At 49.4% G+C, this 18,804-nt stretch overlaps 1 protein-coding gene across 2 annotated transcripts in view; it reads left to right on the plus strand.

Annotated features, from left to right (window-relative positions):
* The first annotated feature begins 4,084 nt into the window (after nt 1-4,084).
* GFOD1 (Gfo/Idh/MocA-like oxidoreductase domain containing 1) overlaps nt 4,085-18,804 on the plus strand; it is a 105,065-nt gene continuing 90,345 nt past the window's right edge. For both annotated transcript variants that reach the window (XM_086370807.1, XM_086370808.1), the window contains exon 1: nt 4,085-6,432. In XM_086370807.1, coding sequence (XP_086226933.1) covers nt 6,180-6,432 — 253 coding nt within the window. In that variant the 5' untranslated portion in view covers nt 4,085-6,179. The remainder of the gene's footprint in view (nt 6,433-18,804) is intronic.

Consider the following 18,804-nt stretch of genomic DNA (forward strand, 5'->3'; position numbering starts at 1 on the left):
CCAGGAGCAGCAGCGCCATGGGGCACCTCGCTCCTGGCCTGGATGGCAGCACTAGCAAAGCCCTTCTCCGGGGATCACTGGCTCTCTTTTAGGGGAACAGAAGAAAGACATCACCATCTTCTCTAGAGGCCCAAGGGCCCCGTTGTCGGGGGCAAAATAGAGATTGTTGTATTTAACCGTAGTTACAGCCCACCCAGGCTTAGCGGTTCCAATGCTATGATTTGTAGAATCAGGGGGTTTTAGTCAAATGCTCGCCTTTATGACCGCACTCAGGCAAATTACTTTTTTTTGTAGCGGTTTATTTATTTGTAATAATGGGGATAATTTTACTTATCTGAAAAAGCTCTGAGGAGTAAATGCATACAGCATGCTTAGTTTATGCCTCATATATAACAAACACCCAATAAACGGTAACTATTAATAGTAACAATAGGACTTCCCTGGCGGTCCAGTGACTAAGATTCTCTGCTTCCAAAGCAGGAGGCCTGGATTTGACCCCTGGTCAGGGCATTAGATTCCATATGCTACAGCTAAGACCTGGCACAGCCAAATGAATAAAAATAAATATTTAAAACAATAACAATTCTCCCTCCCCTGAACAGAAAGTATAATGGTGACTAGGCATTTTAAAAGAGTTTACTAATGAAGATAAGTTTGGGAAAAACTTTCACCATGATACATATTAGAACTGTTTAGAATTGCTCTAGAATCGTTGGCGGTCATAACTATGCTAGTTTTTCAACTTGGCAAAGCTCTATTTCCACCAAGTGCAAAAGGATTTCATTCCACAAATACTAAGATTCATAAGGATATTGAGTATTTATGGATAACTCAGCTAAAAATAACCAAAGCCTGTTTCTACTTTGTATCAAAGAAATAAACAGATTTAAATAGCAAGGCTTTCTCTTTTTCATCAAAGTATTTCCAAAATTGTGGAAGTAAATAAACCAAATTATTTACAGGAGCTTTGTAAGGGTAGAGAGATTAAGGTGGATGTCACCCTGTTTTCTGAAATTTCTGTAATGTGTGTAAGTGATTTTTATAATGAAAACTATTTAAACTTATCCTTAAAACTAAACTGAGAAAAATTCCATTTCATAATCATGTGAGGGCTGCGAATAAAAAATAAATCCTTTCTATTTTTATTTATAAAAGAAGGTTTAGGATGCTCTGTTTGGAGTCACATGACAATCACGTGAAATTAAAATGGGCCTCAAATCTTCACCCAAATGCAAACAGTAGAGGCTGGCAGGTAATCCACGGATTGAGGGGAAAGAAAATTCTAGGTCTATTTTCAGAACTATTTTAAAATGTCAGGTTGTGTTGGGATTCAGGATCGAGGTGAGAGAGGATTTTGCGAGCAGATATGGAATAGCCAGAAGATGTTTTGGAGGGTATCATGGGTATAAGCACGGAGGTTCAAAGGTCAAAGGTCTGTGTTATCAGAAGCTCAGAATCGATGTGTGACCCTCCCAGCTCAGTACTGATCAAGCCTGCTGAGCTGGTGAGAAACAAACGTCCACCCAGCCTCTCCACTCTCCCAGGACAGGAAGTTGCCCCAACTGCTTCTCACGTACTTCCACATCCAGTTAGCAAGGACGCCCCGGAGATTTCATTCCCTAAGGAAACGGCAACCCACTCCAGTATTCTTGTGTGGGAAATCCCATGGACAGAGGAGCCAGGCAGGCTACAGTCCATGGGGTCACAAAGGAGTCAGACACGACTTAGTGACTAAACAACAATAGCTCAAAGTGCCCGGTTTTATCACAGGCACCTGTGGCTGCATCTCCAGCCCCCTGCCTGCTGCCTTCATTTAATCCCTTCCTTCACTCTCCCATGACTGCAGTGGTCTCCTTGCAGGGCTGTGATGAGTACAATCTACCCTCCACTACAGAGCCTTGAGCAACGGTTCTCAAATGCAATCTGACTGAGCACTGTCTGCTCGAAGTCTTTCAGTACTTCCGCATCACATCTTGGCCTCCTCCACACACCCTCCCATGTTGAGGTAGCTTGTTTTCCACCTCCCTCTGTCTGGAATCTCCTCCCCTCTTTCTTCTAGCTAACTCCAGCAAGTCTTTCAAAGCCTGGGTCCAGCCCACTCCCCTCTCTGCAAGTCTTCCAAGGCTTCCCAATCTGATTTCAAAGCCTTTCTCTGCTCCCAGGTGATCCTCTGTAGGCCCCTACCTTGGCCCTGGTGGCTATATTGCCATGTAATTCATGTGCCCAATCAACAGGCCACCAGGGGCAGGAGCATCACAGTCCTCAGCCTTACTTCCCCAGGGCCTGAACCATTCTTGCACATGGCACTTGGCACAGTTCTAAAGGGTTTATAAATACGAACTTACACAATCCTCATAATAGTACATGGTTATTAGAAGAACCATGAGTAAACATTTGTCCAACAAATATATATTGTCCAGCAGAGGCCAGATACAAATTTTAGGCACTGGGGGATTCAGCAATGAACAAGACACACAAGCTTCTAATCTCAGTGAGTTTAATAGTCTATTGAGACAAATGGATGATAAACAGATAAACAGGGATCTAATACAATGCGAGGTGGTGAGAGGAGCTAGAAAGTAAAATACAGCCAGACAAAGGGATGAAACGTGACAGAACTCATCTTAGACAGGATGGTCAGGCAAGGCAACCGAGTAGGGGACATCTGAGAAGAGGCCTGGGTAAAGTCAGTGAGTGGGCCACACGGATATGTGGCGGAGTGGGGGGTGTGAGTGGGCAGAGGAATGGTGAATTCAAAGGCCTCGGGAAAGAGGACAGGCTATCTGTGGAGTGCACAGTGAGGCAGCGAGTGTGCTAGGGTGTAGGGTGTGGGGCAGAAACTGGCAGGAGACAAATGAGGCAGGGGGGTTGGTGGGTGAGTCCGGTAGAGCTTTTCAGGCCATCCTGAGGCCATGGGAGATGTTGAGGCCATGGGAGATGTTAAGCCTGGTGGGAAACGATCTGACTCATCTTTGAAAAGATCACTCTGGCTGCTAAGTGGAGCATACAATGAGGAGCAAGAGCAGAAGCAGGTAGAGCATTGAGGAGGCAGATGGCGTGGTCCAGGTAGTGATGATGAGGAGGAATCAGGTTCCCCGTAGTGGCAGAGGTGCGGTCAGACTCTGGAAGTGCTGTGCAAGAAGGGCAGACATGTGCTGATGCTTGGCTGTAGAGCATATAAGAGAGGAGTCCTGAATGGTTCCAAGGCTTTTGGCCAACTGGTGGGCTGGCAGTGCCATTTGTCGAGATGGGGATAATTGAAGGAGCAATAGTTTGGGAGGTGGGTTGGAAACGAAGCCTTCTGTTTTAGACCGTAAGCTTGAGTTGCCGCCAGGATCCAGTTTTATCTTCTGTGAAATGGGGGTCGTGTTTATTTTACACGTTTCTTATGAGAATCAAATGTGATCATTTTCTTTTCATATCATGTAGATGGAAGGTTTATTTTTATTCACACGGCAGCTAGGGATAGACTTCCCTTTAAAAGAACAGAATCACAACTCTTTTTTATTGGCTAGATGTTGCTGCTCATGTACAAGCATCTCTCACATCACATCAAGGAACGATGTTGATAAAAGACCCACTCTCCACATTCATTTAACATTTATGTAACGCTAAGGACTTTATAAAACTAGCTCATATAATCCTCCCAAATCCTTAGCAGTCTATACCATGATTACTCCCATTTCACAGAATCTGGCCCAGAGAGGTGAACTCGTTTGCTTCATAGCTAATTAATAGCCCAGCCAAGTGCCAACCCTATGCTCCAGTTCTGTTTCCAGCCCCAATGCCAAGCCCCATGTCCCCTGTTCCCTATGAGTGGTGCTATCTTTGATGAGTGACCTGGCCTCTGGGTACTGAGCTGCCAGGTCACTCAGTCTGTCTCCTGTCTAACCTCAATGCCTGCCCCTCTGCCCCCCGCCGTAGGCATGCCTGCCTCTGTTCTTGGAAAACCTCTGCTCTCAAGAAGCCTAACAGTATTGATGGCCACACCGCTTTCTGCTCAGCCGCCCCAGCCCTGTGGCCTGCGTGCATTTCTTCTAATGCCCTGAGGTCAGCCTCCTCCCTGCATTGTTACAAGCTTTTTTTTTTTTTTTTGGTATCCTGCTCTCTCCACCGCGCCCCGCCTCACTGCCAGTTGTTACAAGCTGTTTTTAAAGCTTCCGAGTATTATGCTTTTCACTCATGCGTTCACGCGGACCTTGTGCCACGTTGAGTGCTGAAGACGAAATTGACAGGATGCCCGACCTTTCCAGAGACTTTGAACTAGAGGCCGGGTCCCATGCCTTTCAGCTTGAGTCAACCCTCCTAGGACCAGGTGGGCGCAAAGCGGGCATTCAGTGAGCATTCATTCATTCATCTACCAGATGTTTATGGAGCGCTTACTACGAGCCAGGCAGGCCGAGTGAGGGGTGTCGAAGATAGGGCAGGAAACCATTCATGCGCAAGGTCCCCACCGCTTGTGGGACGCGGGGTCAGCCTCGGCCTGCCCGCCACGGCTATTCCACGAGGGCTCGGGGAGGCAGCTGAGGGTTGAGGTGCGGGGACAAGCGAGTGGAGGGCCCGGAAAGTGGTGGTGAAGGAGCCAAAGCGCAAGGCAAGAGGCTGGCGAGTCCTCTGGCCGAGCGACCCCCTCTTGTTTCCAAACCCAGAAGCGACATACACGTGCCGCAGCCGTTTCGGGGACCCCTTTCTCCACGGCGGGCCGCCGGCCCCCCTGGGAAGCAGAACTTATCAAGACGAGACTGTCTGGGAGGCAGGTGGCTGGACCTTGCGTGCGCGGCCTGGAGAGGGTGGTGCACGATCAGAGGCCCTCTTGGAGAGGAGAACGCCCCCGGCTCGCCGCCCAAGCTCCGGAGCCGGGATTCCAACTCCAGGCCTGTGGTTTACCTGTTGTGCAACCTTGCGCGAGTCCCTGAATCTTCCCAGGACTCAGTTACATCATCGGTTTTATGGGTTTCCCTATAACTTTAGGGTTGGTGTGGGGATTAAGGGAGCATGCGAGGAGAGCTTGTCCAGCGTCGTTCCCGTAGCGGAGGTAGTAATGACTCGCTGCTCACACCTGGCCGCCTCCCCTGGCCTCCCGCCGGGGCCCCGGCGCCCTCTGCTCTTTTCCAAGGCACCGACGACTAGCCTGATGGGGCGTGCCCTGCCTCGATACACTTATTTTCGCTTGTTCGGGGCGGGGTTTGGGAAGAGGCGAGGATAGGGTGAAGGAGGTGGCGGAGGGTGAAGAACCGGGAGATGAGCGAAGCTGCAGGCGAGCGAGGCGGGGCCGGGGAGGAGCCGCGCGGGTGCTGGCCAGGGCGCAGCGCGCACCCCCGGCCCTGGCGGCGCGGGGGCGGGGGCGGCGCGCGGCGGCCAATGGCGAGCGGCGCTGGGGCGGAGGCGGGGCAGGCACCCCCAGGGCCCCGCCTCCCCCGGCCGCTGACAGCCAAACTCACCAACTCCGCCCTCGCGCCCGCGGGAGCCGGGAGCCCGGAGCCCGGCCCCGGCCGCCCGGCGAGCGAACATGGCAGCAGCATGAGAAGGCTGGCGCCGGGTAGTGGCCGCCGCCGCTCTGCCGTTCCGCATCCGCGCCCGGCGCCCTCCGAGCCTCCTGCTTAGCCGGCCTCCCGGTGGCCGCCGGTTTATTTCCTTTGGAGCGGCGGGCAGCGAGGACTGGGACCCCTACCCCCCCGCAGCCTGGCCGGTCCGGTCAAGGCTTGTGCGTGCAACTCGCCGGCTGCGGTAAACAACGCGCGCGGGGGAGAGAGCCGGTCCCGGCTGCGGCGGCGCGGGCGCGCGGGGATGAGCCGGCCATGGAGCGGCCTCGGCGGGGCGCACGCAACCGGCCCGCGCTGCCGAGGGGGAGCCGCCTGAGCCCGGGTTCCGCGGGGCTTCGGGGCCTCGGGCGCCCCGGCGGGGTGCCTGCCGCCGCCTCTGGGAAGGACCGGAGCCTCGCGTGGCGGACACTGCAGCGGTCACCGTGCTGAGACGCCCGAGCCCGCTGCTCCTGCAGCTCGGTGCGTTCTTGGGCACCCGGGCGCCCTGCCCAGTGCACGGTGGCTGGCGCACCGCGGCGAGCCGGGTGCCAGACTGTCTAGAGGGGTGTGTACGTGTGTGTTTGTGTGTGGTGTGTGCGTGCGCGTGTTTGAGCGGAGATCCCGAGCTAACGCCGAACCAGGCGGATCGGAGCAGCCATGCTTCCCGGGGTAGGCGTGTTCGGCACTAGCCTCACGGCCCGTGTCATCATCCCGCTGCTGAAAGACGAGGGCTTCGCGGTGAAGGCGCTGTGGGGCCGCACGCAGGAGGAAGCGGAGGAGCTGGCCAAGGAGATGAGCGTCCCCTTCTACACCAGCCGCATTGACGAAGTGCTGCTGCATCAGGACGTGGACTTGGTGTGCATCAACCTTCCGCCGCCCCTCACCAGGCAGATCGCCGTCAAGACTCTGGGTGAGCGACCCCTCCCCACCTCCCCCCAGCCCCTTCTCGCCTTCCCTCCCCCGCTGCTTTTCTCCCCCTCGCCCCTTCTTCATCCCGGAAGCTTACATGGTACCTACGGCGCCCCCGGGGACCCGAGATCCCACATCCCACTCGGAGCTTTCGCCTCCGTCATCCCTGGCCTTCCCCAAACCTACGCTTCCCTCCTCCCTTCTGGCACCGCTCGGGCGCGCTTTCCCACGTGCGTGGCGCGGAGGCTGGAGGAGGCGCGGGTTCCGGGGAAGTCGATCAGGCGGAGGAAATGCTTAGGACTGGGGATGAGCCGCTCGCAGGAAGACAAAACTAAGTCGCCAGCTGTGTGTGTAGCGCCCGAATGTGTGTGTGTGTGTGTGTGTGTGTGTGCGTGCGCGCCTGCGAGAGGCGGGTGCGCGCCCAGGAACGCCTGAATAAAGGGCCGCACACGTGTCTCGGGTTTTCCTGCGGGCAAATAGATTACCTGATTGTCAGCAGCTGTGGCGCCCTGCTAGCATAGTTTCTTTCTTTCTGCGGCGTTGTTAGTTTAGAGGGAGATTAGAGATGTGACAATCAGAGAATTATTTCGTCTTTGCTAGAATGGTCGGAGTGGTGGGATGGGGGTGGGGCGCGTATCTTTTAGGACGTCTGGGAGTTATTTGATAAAACCAGAAAGACTTAACTTTCAGGTGCTGCTGCCCAATAACTGACTTCTGCGCTGTTTTGGAGTAGGATCTTAGTAATTTAGGGCTTCCCAGCTGGCTCAGTGGTAAAGAATCCGCCTACCTATGCAGGAGACTTGGGTTCCATGGAGGAGGAAATGGCACCCCACTCCAGTATTCTTGCCTGGAAAATCCTTTGGACAGAGGACCCTGGTAGGATGCAGTCATTTCGGTTCAGTCGCTCAGTCGTGTCCGGCTCTTTCCGACCCCATGGACTGCAGCACGCCAGGCCTCCCTGTCCATCACCAACTCTCCGAGCTTGCTCAAATTCACGTCCATCCAGTCGGTGATGCCATCCGACCATCTCATCCTCTGTTGTCCCCTTCTTCTCCCGCCTTCAATCTTTCCTAGCATCAGGGTCTTTTCTAGTGAGTCAGTTCTTCACATCAGGTGGGCAAATCCACGGGATGGCAAAAGAGTCGGACAGGACTTAGCGACTCAACGGTAACAGCTTAGTAATTTAGGGATGAATGAATGCAGTAGTTCCAGAGGCTGCCAGTGTCACGTGGGAACATGCAATGGTCCCTCCTTAATTCCTGGCAAGAGTAGTTCCAGGACCTGGTGACAGGCATGTTGAGGATGAGCTTAACAGCCATCACCGCCGGTTTCCCCCACCTAGTCCAGGCAGACTGGACCATCTGCGAGCAGAGTATCAGAGTCCCTGCCATGCCCAGAGGAAGCAGTGCATGTTTTGTTGTCTATCAGCAGTTCTTACATGCACCTGGATGGTTGCTCACTCCTTGGTTGTTCAGTCGTGGCTGACTCTGTGCTCGCTCCTTCGGGCCTGAGAAAATGTCATTGCCCACCCTTGAAAGTTGGAATTTTTGTTGTTCAGGAAAAGAGACGCAGCTTAGGGCTCAGGACGCCACGTTAGGGAAGAGTTGGAGGAGAAGCCCTGGGAAGGAGCGGAGACAGCATCCAGAGACCAGTGGGAATTTATGCAATCTTGGAAAGAATGTTTTATTTTTAAAAACAGGCATGGACTTAGGGTTGGTGACATGTACATATATTTTAATTTTATCTTTCCAGAACTATGATCAGATGTAGAACACGCTATCCCTAGAAAACCACTTTTATCAGGCCATTCTTTTGTTGTCTCAGATGGTACATCTGATAGGATATCTAAGGAGGCTGTCCACGGCTGTCAGTTTTCACGTAAATTTTATTAAGCTTCTAACTTTTGTTGCCTGGTTTCTTTGGTTTTGAATGTAACGTCGTGGGGTTCTGGCCAATATTTCTTTTCTGTTTGATCTAATATATATGTTGGGTAGCTAGCCTCTGTGCTCACGATGGAGCTGTGCATATTCAACAGATGATAACTGTCTTATAGCATAAATCTGTAAGGGCAATGCATATAAAACAGATCCGTCTTGAGCCCTGTCTCTGCTCAAGGGCATATGACTGATCACATCAGAAAGACCTTGTTGTAACACTGTTCCCCTGCCCCCCGCACCCCATGGCAGCTCAGCCCTGAAGGTCAGGCCCACAGAGCAACTGCAGAGCATGGCTCCTGGAGGGCAGCAGTTTGGGGAACAGGGATGTTCTGGTTTTCTGGCTTTGAGAGAAGTGGCACAGATGATACATTTCTGGATACTTCTGATCTTATTTTTAAAAATCCCTGTGATTTTTTTTTCCTTAACAAGACAGACATGGGTTACCTTTTCAGAACGAAGTGTCAGAGGCGAAAGAAATAGACATGGTGTAATCGTGCCTAAGGAATAGGGGTTTGTTCATATTTTCATGGTAAGTCTTGGCCATTTAAAATTCCTGATTTCACAGGTAATCAGACCACCTGCTTTTGATTGTAGGCAATGTGGAGGCTCTGGATTTAGAGATGACTGGACTTGGGCTCATTCGAGGCTTCATCTTCACCGGAAAATCGCTAGGCTTGACTCTTCTTTCCATTGTATCTGCGCGTGCCCGATGGGTTGGTCATCTCGGTTTGCTGTGCTGTCACAGTTGGAGATTGAACGCATGCAGCACAGGAAGTGACAAACCCCAAACAGTTATGGGGCCGGCCTGGCCATTGAGGGTTTGCAGATATTAGTGTTTGCCTGGAATTGAAACAAGCCAAGCTTGGTTGGTCCTGGCCTCCTCTTGTCCTTCTTTGAGTTGCTTGCCCAGCAATGGCAAGAGATCTGTGCCCTCCATCCATACTGGTCAGAGGTGAGGGGCAGTGGCCAGGATGGAGACGCAAAACTTGTGATCGATTGAACCACAGCATCCTCCACTGATTTCCAAAAATGGCCTGAAATCCCTACCTTAGTGAACTTAGCATTTCTCTGTTGGAGACATTTTTCTACAATGTATAATTTCTACAGTGTCCGGGGCACAGTGTCTGGGGCTGCCTCTTGTCACATGCCTACTATGTGCAATGGGGTAGGTGCGGTCTATGACATGTTTTGTTTCATGACTAAAATAATCCTCTAGGATGACTGTTGGCCCTATTTTACAGACGAGGGTGGAGTCGAATTTTTCAAGGACATACAGCTAGAGATGTGAACCTACCGCTGTGCTTCCCCCACCTCCCCGGAAATAGTCATGCCTTCGTCTCCCACCCCCTAAATGTGCTCCTTTGCCTCACTTCCTTCCTAGAGAGTGGCACCTTGTACCCCCATCAGGTGAGATGGTTGGCGTTATCCTTTATTTGTGTCTACCCCTCTGATGGAATCAGTTCCTAAATCTGGTTGATGCCGACTCCCCACTGTTCTCATGTCTGTTGCCTCGTCTACGTCATTGCTTCCCCCACAGAAGGAACTAGGCCCTTATCTCATCTGAATTAGGCTCCAGTCTGCCCACCTCCAGCCCTGCCTCTGTCCACCTTCCACGCTGCTGCTGGAATTACCTCGAAGAGTTGCAAACCTGCTCATGTTACTGCTCCCTGCTTTCATCACTTCTAGGAAAAGCCCCAGCTTCTTGGCACAGCAGGCAAGACCTCGCCTTTGTCCAGCCTCATGTCCTGCCGGTGGTTCTGGAACCCCACGCCCTGCAACTAAACCAAACTGCAGGTGTTTCCTGGAAAGACCCTTTTTTGTTCCTGCGTCCACGCCTCTGTCAGAAACTCCCTTCTGCCTCGTGTGTGTGATGGATGCCTGTTTCACCCTTCCAGGTTCAGCCCCAGTGGTACCTCCTCCTCAAATCCTGCGCCTTCCTCAATCTTGACCCAACCCCAACTCCCCAAGTCTCAGCACCGTGTACCTCCATCTTTTCTTGCACTCACATTAAAGCATTTGTGTAAAGAGTAGATTTAATTCAGCTATTTTACGTAGGTTATATATTCAGATGGTACAAATTTCAAAAGCTCTAACACATTCAAAATAGTACACAATGAGGAGGAAGTGTCGCCTAGTCCCTGTCAACTGGTGGTAATCATGGTTATAAGTTTTTATGTCCCTTTTGAAGATTTTAAAAGTCTATGCTGGACTTCCCAGGTGGCTCAGTGGTAAAGAGTCCACCTGCCAATGTAGAAGACACCAGTTCAGTCCCTGGGTGGGGAAGATCCCCTGGAGTAGGAAATGGCACCCCACTCCAGTATTCTTGCCTGGAAAATTCCATGGACAGAGGAGCCTAGTGGGCCACAGTCTATGGAGTCGAAAAGAGTCCGACACAACTGAGCAACTGAGCGTGCACACATACATACAGGTGTATATGGAAAACTCAGAAGGTAAAAGTCCTGTTCTTCCTGTTTTTGGCTGCATGGCATTTCACTGTATAGATAAGCCAGAATTTATTTAAGCAGTTCCCCGTGACTCAACATTTCGGTTGTTTCCTACCTTTTGCGTATACAAATTTGTAATGAATAATCTAGCACATACAGCATTTTGCTTGCAGGCCAGTGTGCTCCAAGGATAAATCCATGGATTCTTTGTCAAAGGTGGTGATAATCTCTTTTATGTGTTTGCTTATTCTTCTATTTGCTACTTGTCTCCGCAGTTAGAATGTAAGTTCTTCGAGGTGGTAGGGCCTTTGTCTGCTTGACTCACCGGGTTGCCTTATCTCCCCTAGACAGTGCCAGGCACTGAGTCACATCATAGGCACGCTATAAATATTTCTTGATTGCCAAATGAATGCCTTTCATCGAATGAATGAATGCTCTGCTTATCAACAGGATGTGTCAGTAAATACAGAACATTTTTGTCCGGTGTGCAGTAGCCTGGTACCTTGCAAACATTAATTTGTGGTTGGGGATCTTGTCAAAATGCAGATTCCAGGGTGGGACCCAAGATGCAAAATTTCCATCCAGCTGTCAGGTGGCACATACACTGGAGCAGCCAGACACAGAAGTGTGACGGTTCTCTGCCTCTGGGAAAACAAGGCGTCCCCCACCATGAGTTGTTAAGCTGGCAGGGGAACTGTGTTAAAATACCTGTTGCCTTTATGTGTCACAAGACGACATCTGTGTCCACGGTCCCTGCCCTGATTTTTAGAGAAAACAGTGCAGGCTTCCTTGGGGAGGTCTCCCCCTGGGGTGGATGCTGCTTTGAATAAGGCTGTAGGGTTTCATTGAGCCTTGAACTTGCTTCACTCTGATCTTGCCCCAACTTGTTTGGCATCATTAGCTGTGGACTGGGAGCACTGTGTCCTTTTCTCCCCTACTTCACAGTGTCAGCAAATTGCTCAAGGTTGAGGAGGGCTGCGGGGACAGGCCTGAGAGAGTGGGGAGGAAACAGGGCCCCCTCGGTCACCGTTGCCACACGAGCAGAGATACGGCTGCAGATAACCACACGGTGTACTTGGAGTTGATAGTAACCGTTCTGAAACTCCAGCAAACCCTGCATTTCCTGTTCTTCCTTCAAGGTCTGTTCTCTGTCTGTTCCTGTCTGAAGTCTGTAGTAAAGGCAATTGCATTTTTATCTGAGTGTCTGCCCCTGAGCACAGAGAGAAATTATTTCGGTCTATTGATTTGGTGTAGAGTTGAGAAAGCTCTGGGGCTTTATGTAAATGAAAGAAATGACTCTATTTACTGTTAGGAAAAGTCAAGCATCACCAGCCTCATTTCATCTAACTGAAATTAGGTTCAGGTGAATGATTGTTGATGGTATCTGGCTTTGCAAATGTACAAGTCTGCAGAAGTTTATTTTGGAGTGGGAAGAAGCCAAATGAAGAAGTTGGACATTTTGATAGCTGAAACTGGGAAAGAACCACCCCCCCCCAAAAAAAAGTGAAAGTAAATAACGTGTTTTAAAGGTTTCACTGAGAAAGACATAGGCAATTAGTTCTCTATTTTGATTCAAGGACATCCTGATCCATCCAAGAGCCTTATGATTTAAGACGTGGTGATACATAAAAGTAACCAGCGTTGGGAAAGGTTGGCAGGTTGCAACCGTGTGGCTTTGGCAGAGGTAACACCCTTTGTGAGCCTCAGTTTTTTCATCAATAAAATGGAGTTAAGGATACTATCATACACAGTTTAAATGTGGGAGGCAAGATAAAGACCTAGTTCATGCTCACTGCCCCTCCCCACCCTCCTTTGTCTGCATCAGCTCAGTAAATGTTGGTTCTCCCTCTCCCCAGTGTGGTCAGTAATTTAGACAGTCCCAAGTGGTATTTCTGGAGATACTTTCCCCTTCATTTTCTGATGAGATGACTCCTTCCTGCTAGATTCAGAAAGTAGAGTTTGAAGTTTCCTTATTTTAAAAAGGGAATGTGTGTAAACTAGGCTTCCAATGGCGTCCGTGCTGAAAATCCAGTCCTGGCTTCATAGATACACGGTCTCCAAAGTGCTGATGGTGAGTTTTCAGGTACTCACCGTCCTCTGGGAAGATTTAGCATCACCTGTGGGAAGGATGCAGGGCACCTCGTGGAGCTCGGGCCAGGGATGTTGCTGGGTCTCCGTAGGTACCTGGAACCCACGAACTCCTGGAATTTCACCATTTTGAGTTCTGCTTTTCTCCGCGCATCGCCTCTATCAAGCATCTCTCTCTCAGGCAGCCTCCTCTGCCTCCTGCGCCTATGTGATGGGCGGAACACTGTCCACATGCAGCTCCCAAACAGAAAAATTACTTGTCTCGCTGCCTGATAAGGGCAGTCCTCCCCGCCCCCAGGTGTTCCTATTCCTGCCTGATGCTTTCTCCTGACCCAGCCTTTTTGGAGGTTCTCTCACAATGTGGGGGATACATCACAAAATGCTGCAGGGACCAGTCTATTGCAGGGCAGAGGTGGAGGGATTAAGAGTGGTCATTCTGAGCCAGTCCACACTGCACACAGGTGCTGATTATAAGAACACAGACTTGGCTAAAGATTTTACAGCTGCAGATATTTCTTGATGATAGAGGTTCTTTATCTACTTTGTGAAATTCCACATTTGGCATTTTGGTGCTGTTGAAATGACCATGGTAAAACAGTAGAGAGAAAAACGTATACGGGGATCAAATGATGCCAACCTTGTCATTATTACTAAATTTAGGAATGCACATGGGTTTTAAGTAGGTAATGGGAGAGTAGATGAACATGACCATCTCCATGGAGTTTTATGTGGGTTTGCAGGTCTTCACGGAGCACCTGTTGCATGATGTCTATCAGCAGAGGACCACCAGGAGGCAGAGACCCTTTGAGTTCAAGTATTAGCTTAAGGCCTCAAAGGAGTCAGGAAAGACTGAGGCCCTCGAGAAAGGAGGACTTCTGCTTTCAGACCGCTTTCCTACTGGAAATGGCAACATCAGCTCTTCTCCAGTTTCCAGCCTGCTGTCCTGTCCTATAAATTTTAGAACTTGCCAGTCCTCTTCATGGCATGAGCCAATTCCTTAAAATTAAACCTCGCTCTCTATTTATCCATATTCTATTGATCCTGTTTCTCTGGAGAATCCTGACAAGTACAGATTTCGTCTGGACCAAGGCCACGTGGCCAGGGGAGCTGGGCAAGGAGATGCCTTGCAGACCTGGCCAGGACTGTGGGTCTAGAAAGACTAGGAGAAGCCACTCTGGGGGACTCAGCTGATAGATGTGGGCCCCTGGGGGCTTCTCAGGTGATGCTAGTGGTAAAGAACCCGTTTGCTAATGCAGGGGACATAAAAGATGCAGATTTGATCCCTGGGTCGGGAAGATTCCCTGGAGGACAGCATGGCAACCCACTCCAGTATTCTTGCCTGGAGAGTCCCAGGGACAGAGGAGCCTGGCGGGCTACAGTCCATAGGGTCACAAAGAGTTGGACACGACTGAAGAGACTCAGGACACACGCACTCACTGAGCCTTGCTCGGAAGCTGGAAGATGTTGGGTGGTCATCCACCCACACAAAGGGGGGGTTCCTTTGTGTTTCGGGCTCAACCCAAAGGGAATGCTGTCAAAAGACTTTCCTGCACCCCCGCCTGGGAGTCTCATGGACCCCTCTCCCTGACAGCCCTCGACCTGTCAGCAGGGCTGCGGGGGAACTGGTCTCTCAGGCTTGGGCAAGTCTGGGATGCCTTGGGGTTTAGACTTTATTTAAAAAAGTGTTTATTTATTTGGCTGCACTGGGTCTTGGTTGCGTCATGCAGGATCCAGTTCCCCAACCAGAGATCAAACCCAGGGCTCCCTGCATTGGGAATGTGGAATCTTAGCCACTGGATCACCAGGGAAGCCTCTAGACTTGCCCTGAGAATTGTTAATGAGTATGAAAAATTGCAGAAAAGAAACTTTACATTAAATGATACGAATTGTTTTTTAAATTTCCAATTTCTGACTAGAATAGCCCTTAGGGTACTGAGATGCTCTCTTAGTTAGCTTTAATATCCATAAACTGAAACTATCAAGTTTTGAAGCCCCAAATTAAGTTGGTTTGCAGCTTTAGCATTACTTAAAAAAAAAAAGCAAAACAGCTTTACTGAGACATGCTTTATATTTAATCATAAGTTCACCGTTGTGAGTGATTTTATGATTTTTAGTAAACATAGGTGCTTGTGAAACTATCACCACCAAAGGCTTCAAACACTTCCAACATCCCCCCACATTTCCTCATGCTTGTTTTTGGCCAATCCCCCTTTCCCATCCCTAGCACCAGGCAACCACTGATCTGCTAACACTTTGCCTTTCCTAGGAATTTCATATAAATGTAGTCTTTTAAGCCTGGCTTCTTTCACCTTGCATGTTTTTGATATTCATCATTCTGTTGCATGTATCAGGAGTTCATTGTTTTTTCTAATTGCTGAATGATATTTTATTATATACGTAGAAAACATTTTGTTTTATCCATTCATCATTTGATGGGTATTTGTATTGTTTCTAGTTTTTAGCTATTATAAATAATGCTGCAATGAACATTTGCATACGAGTCTTTTATAGACCCATGTTTTCATTTCTTTTGACTAGATATCTAGGAGTGAAATTTATGGGTTACCTGGTGGCTCAGACAGTAAAGAATCTGCCTGCAATGCAGAAGTTCTGTGTTCCACTCCTGGGTCAGGAATATGCCCTGGAGAAGGGAATGGCAACCCCCTCCGGTGTTCTTGCCTGGGAAATCCCATGGACAGAGGAACCTAAAGGGCTGCAGTCCATGGGGTCTCAAAGAGTCAGACACCACTGAGTGTCTGACCAGGCATGCATGCATAGTACGTATATTTAACTTAAGAAACTGCCGAAGTATTTTCCAAGTAGCTGCACTATTTTATATTCCTACCAGCTATGTGGGAGAATTCTAATTTCCGTACATCATCACCAACACTTGATGTTGTCAGTCTTTCCACTTGTTGCTGTTACAGTTAGTGCACAACGGTATCTTGTGATTTTGATTTGCATTTTCCTAATGACTAATAATGCCCGGCACCTTTTCATGTGCTTATTAGTCAGTCATAGATCTTCTTTGGTGAAATGTCTATTCAGATCTCTTGACCATTTTTAAATTGGGTTGTTTGTCATCTTATTATTGAGGTGGAAGCAATGGTTTTATGATTTTCTTGTTAACTTAGGGGTAGGTTTTGGGTTTTAAATGCTACTCTTTATTTTTGATTTTGAAACTAGATACAGATGAACTAATTCTGCAACCCAAGTGAAATTAGCTTTGCCAAATATTCATTGAGATGGTTCATTATTTAAAACAGAGAGACAATCATGTGAGCAGATGCCGATGACAAGGGCTCCTGAGTTGCCCGGGGCCCTGATGGTACTCTAAACATCCTTTGAGGACCCTTCCCAATTCAAAGATTTTTCTTTTTTTTTCTGAGAGGTGCCCCAGGACCTTTCAATCATTTATTTTGCCCCGTGTCTGGAGAGAGAGTCCTTCCCCCTTCCCCATTTCTATTTAATAAATGCCTTTGAATGCCTGTAGGTGTGGTGAGCAATACTCTAGATAGTAAGATACAATCTTTGTTCTTGAGAGAAGATAACCCTTCGCAAGGACACAGAAATGCAACGAAGTATGTGATTAAGTACAGAATGAATCGTTACCCTGCAGCAGCAGGAAGTGTTTGCTTCAGGCCCTTGAGTAACCCCAAAATATCAGCACCGGATTAAGGGCTGGCCACCTGGGTAGCTTGCCAGTGCCAGTCTATAAAGGGTGCTAGAAGAAAGGGGAAAAGCGGAGGAAGTGTTTGAAGAAGATTCTCTTCATAGAAAGTGTGGTGTGGGTGGAATGGGAGATGCGACAGTGAGACTTGGGAGGGACTTCCTCTCATCGGGGATGAAGTCCTGCTGTCTTCTAGAAGCACTGGCCCCAGTTCACTGATGAGCTTTTGTCTGGCTGAGGGAGGAGCTTGAGTTTGAGGTTAGAGATCAAATGCACGGGGCGGTGAGAATAGACCACACTGGTCCCCAGTGCCCTTCCCCTTGGGCAGCCTGGGTCCCTGAGGAGGTGGCCTTGCAGATAATGGATGCTGCCTGAGAGCTGAGAACTGCAGATTATTCCTGAGGGTGAGATGGTTTGGAAGAACCTTTGGAGGAGGTGGGGCTTATACTGGACCAAGAAGAGGGTGTTAGTTGCTCAGTTGTGTCTGACTCTTTGTGACCCCAAGGACTGTAGCCCGCCAGGCTTCTCTGTCCACGGGATTTCCCAGGCAAGAATGCTGGAGTGGGTTGCCATGCCCTCCTCCATGGGATCTTCCTGACCCAGGGATCAAACTGGGCCTCCTGCATTGCAGGCAGATTCATTACCGTCCGATGTAAATAACTAAAAGGAAGTTGTAGAATGCTCCATGATGTAAAATCCTCTTCAAGGAACTGCTTGGCTCTGTAGCAGCACTCTGGGAAAAATTGTTTCCTATGAATCAATTGCCTCGGAGAAAGAGTGGTTTAAAAATGTCCGGAATATAAAAAATTTTCTTACCTAGAATTAAATGTACATATAGTCAGCAAGTCTTCCCCTTGCACTGTCAGCAGTAAGTGCCTCTTGCCTCTCGCCCTCGGATCCCAAATAGTGACAGTCACGGATGATACAGCTCTGGGGGAGGCAGAGGAAGCAGCTTGGGGGGGCGTTGGGAAAAACCCCATTGAGAGAGACCCAAGGGGTCTTAAGGGGTGTGAAGCCCCCTTAAGGGGTGTGAAGCAGCTGGAAGCCTTGTGAGGCCGGGTGCTCTCAGTGTGATGGGACTCTCTCTGTGATGGAGTGGGGCGGGGCCTTGCCGTGAGGGAGGGGAGGGTCAACAGAGGGGAAGATGGAGCTGGCCGAGCTCATCTTCTGGTTTTGTGCTTGTGTCGGATGGTGATGTCTTTCTTCTTCACTTTTTTTTTTTAGCTCTAACTTGCTTTAGTTTTTATTTTTTTTAATTGGTATATAATTGCTGTTAGGGGTTCTGTTAATTTTCTGCTGTACAACCATGTGAATCAGCTGTATGTACACATCTATCCCTTCCCTCTTGACTTTTCCATCCCACCCATGTCCGTCATCACAGAGCACCAGGCTGAGCTCCCTGCACTGTATAGCAGCTTTGCACTAGCTGTGTGTTACACACGTGGTAGGTAGTGTATAGATGTCAGTGTTCTTTTTGCCCCTTATGGTTAAGAGCTTCCCTGGTGGCTCAGATGGTAAACCATCTGCCTACAATGCAGGAGACCCGGGTTCAATCCCTGGCTCGGGAAGATCCCCTGGAGAAGGCAATGGCACCACACTCTAGTACTCTTGCCTGGAAAATCCCATGGATGGAGGAGCCCGATGGGCTACAGTCCATGGAGCTGCAAGAGAGTCGGACATGACTGAGTGACTTCACTTTCTTTCTTTATGGCCCAAGGGGCGAGGCAGGCCTGGGGCTGTGAGTCACTGGGTGAGAAGGGATGAGTGATCTCCTTGGAGAAGGACACTTCAGTGCATGAGAGGTGGACAGGTGTCACAGGCTGTCACCTGTCAGCCTTAGGAGGTGAGAACCTCCTATGATGACCTACATAATGACCAGGCGGCAACTGCAGAGGAGTCGGCTGTCATGGGAGTTGATTTTACGGAGCAGCCCCAGTGGTGGGATGCACTGTTAATTCTTGACTGGGGACCCAGGAGGTCCTTGCTTGGTGGGTGCGCTGTCTGGCTAGGCTCTTAAAAGATGCCCAAATGTGAAACACTGTATATTCATTGCTCCGTTTCAAAAGGAAAAATTCTTTCCTTTTCCAAGTTTCTAAAAAAATCGTTGAATCTGGTGTCATCCTGTAGAAATTAAAGTGAGGTATCGGAATGCTTTTCTCATCAGTGGAAAAGTTGACTAGTTTTTTAAGAGGCTGCCTGTCCTCCTGTGTGGGGTTGAGTCTTGGCTTTTACTA

This window comes from Bos grunniens, chromosome 23 (genome assembly GCF_055505025.1).
Source record: "Bos grunniens cultivar Pamir isolate PY7600 chromosome 23, Bosgru_T2T1.0, whole genome shotgun sequence".
Classification (NCBI taxonomy): Eukaryota; Metazoa; Chordata; class Mammalia; order Artiodactyla; family Bovidae; genus Bos; species Bos grunniens.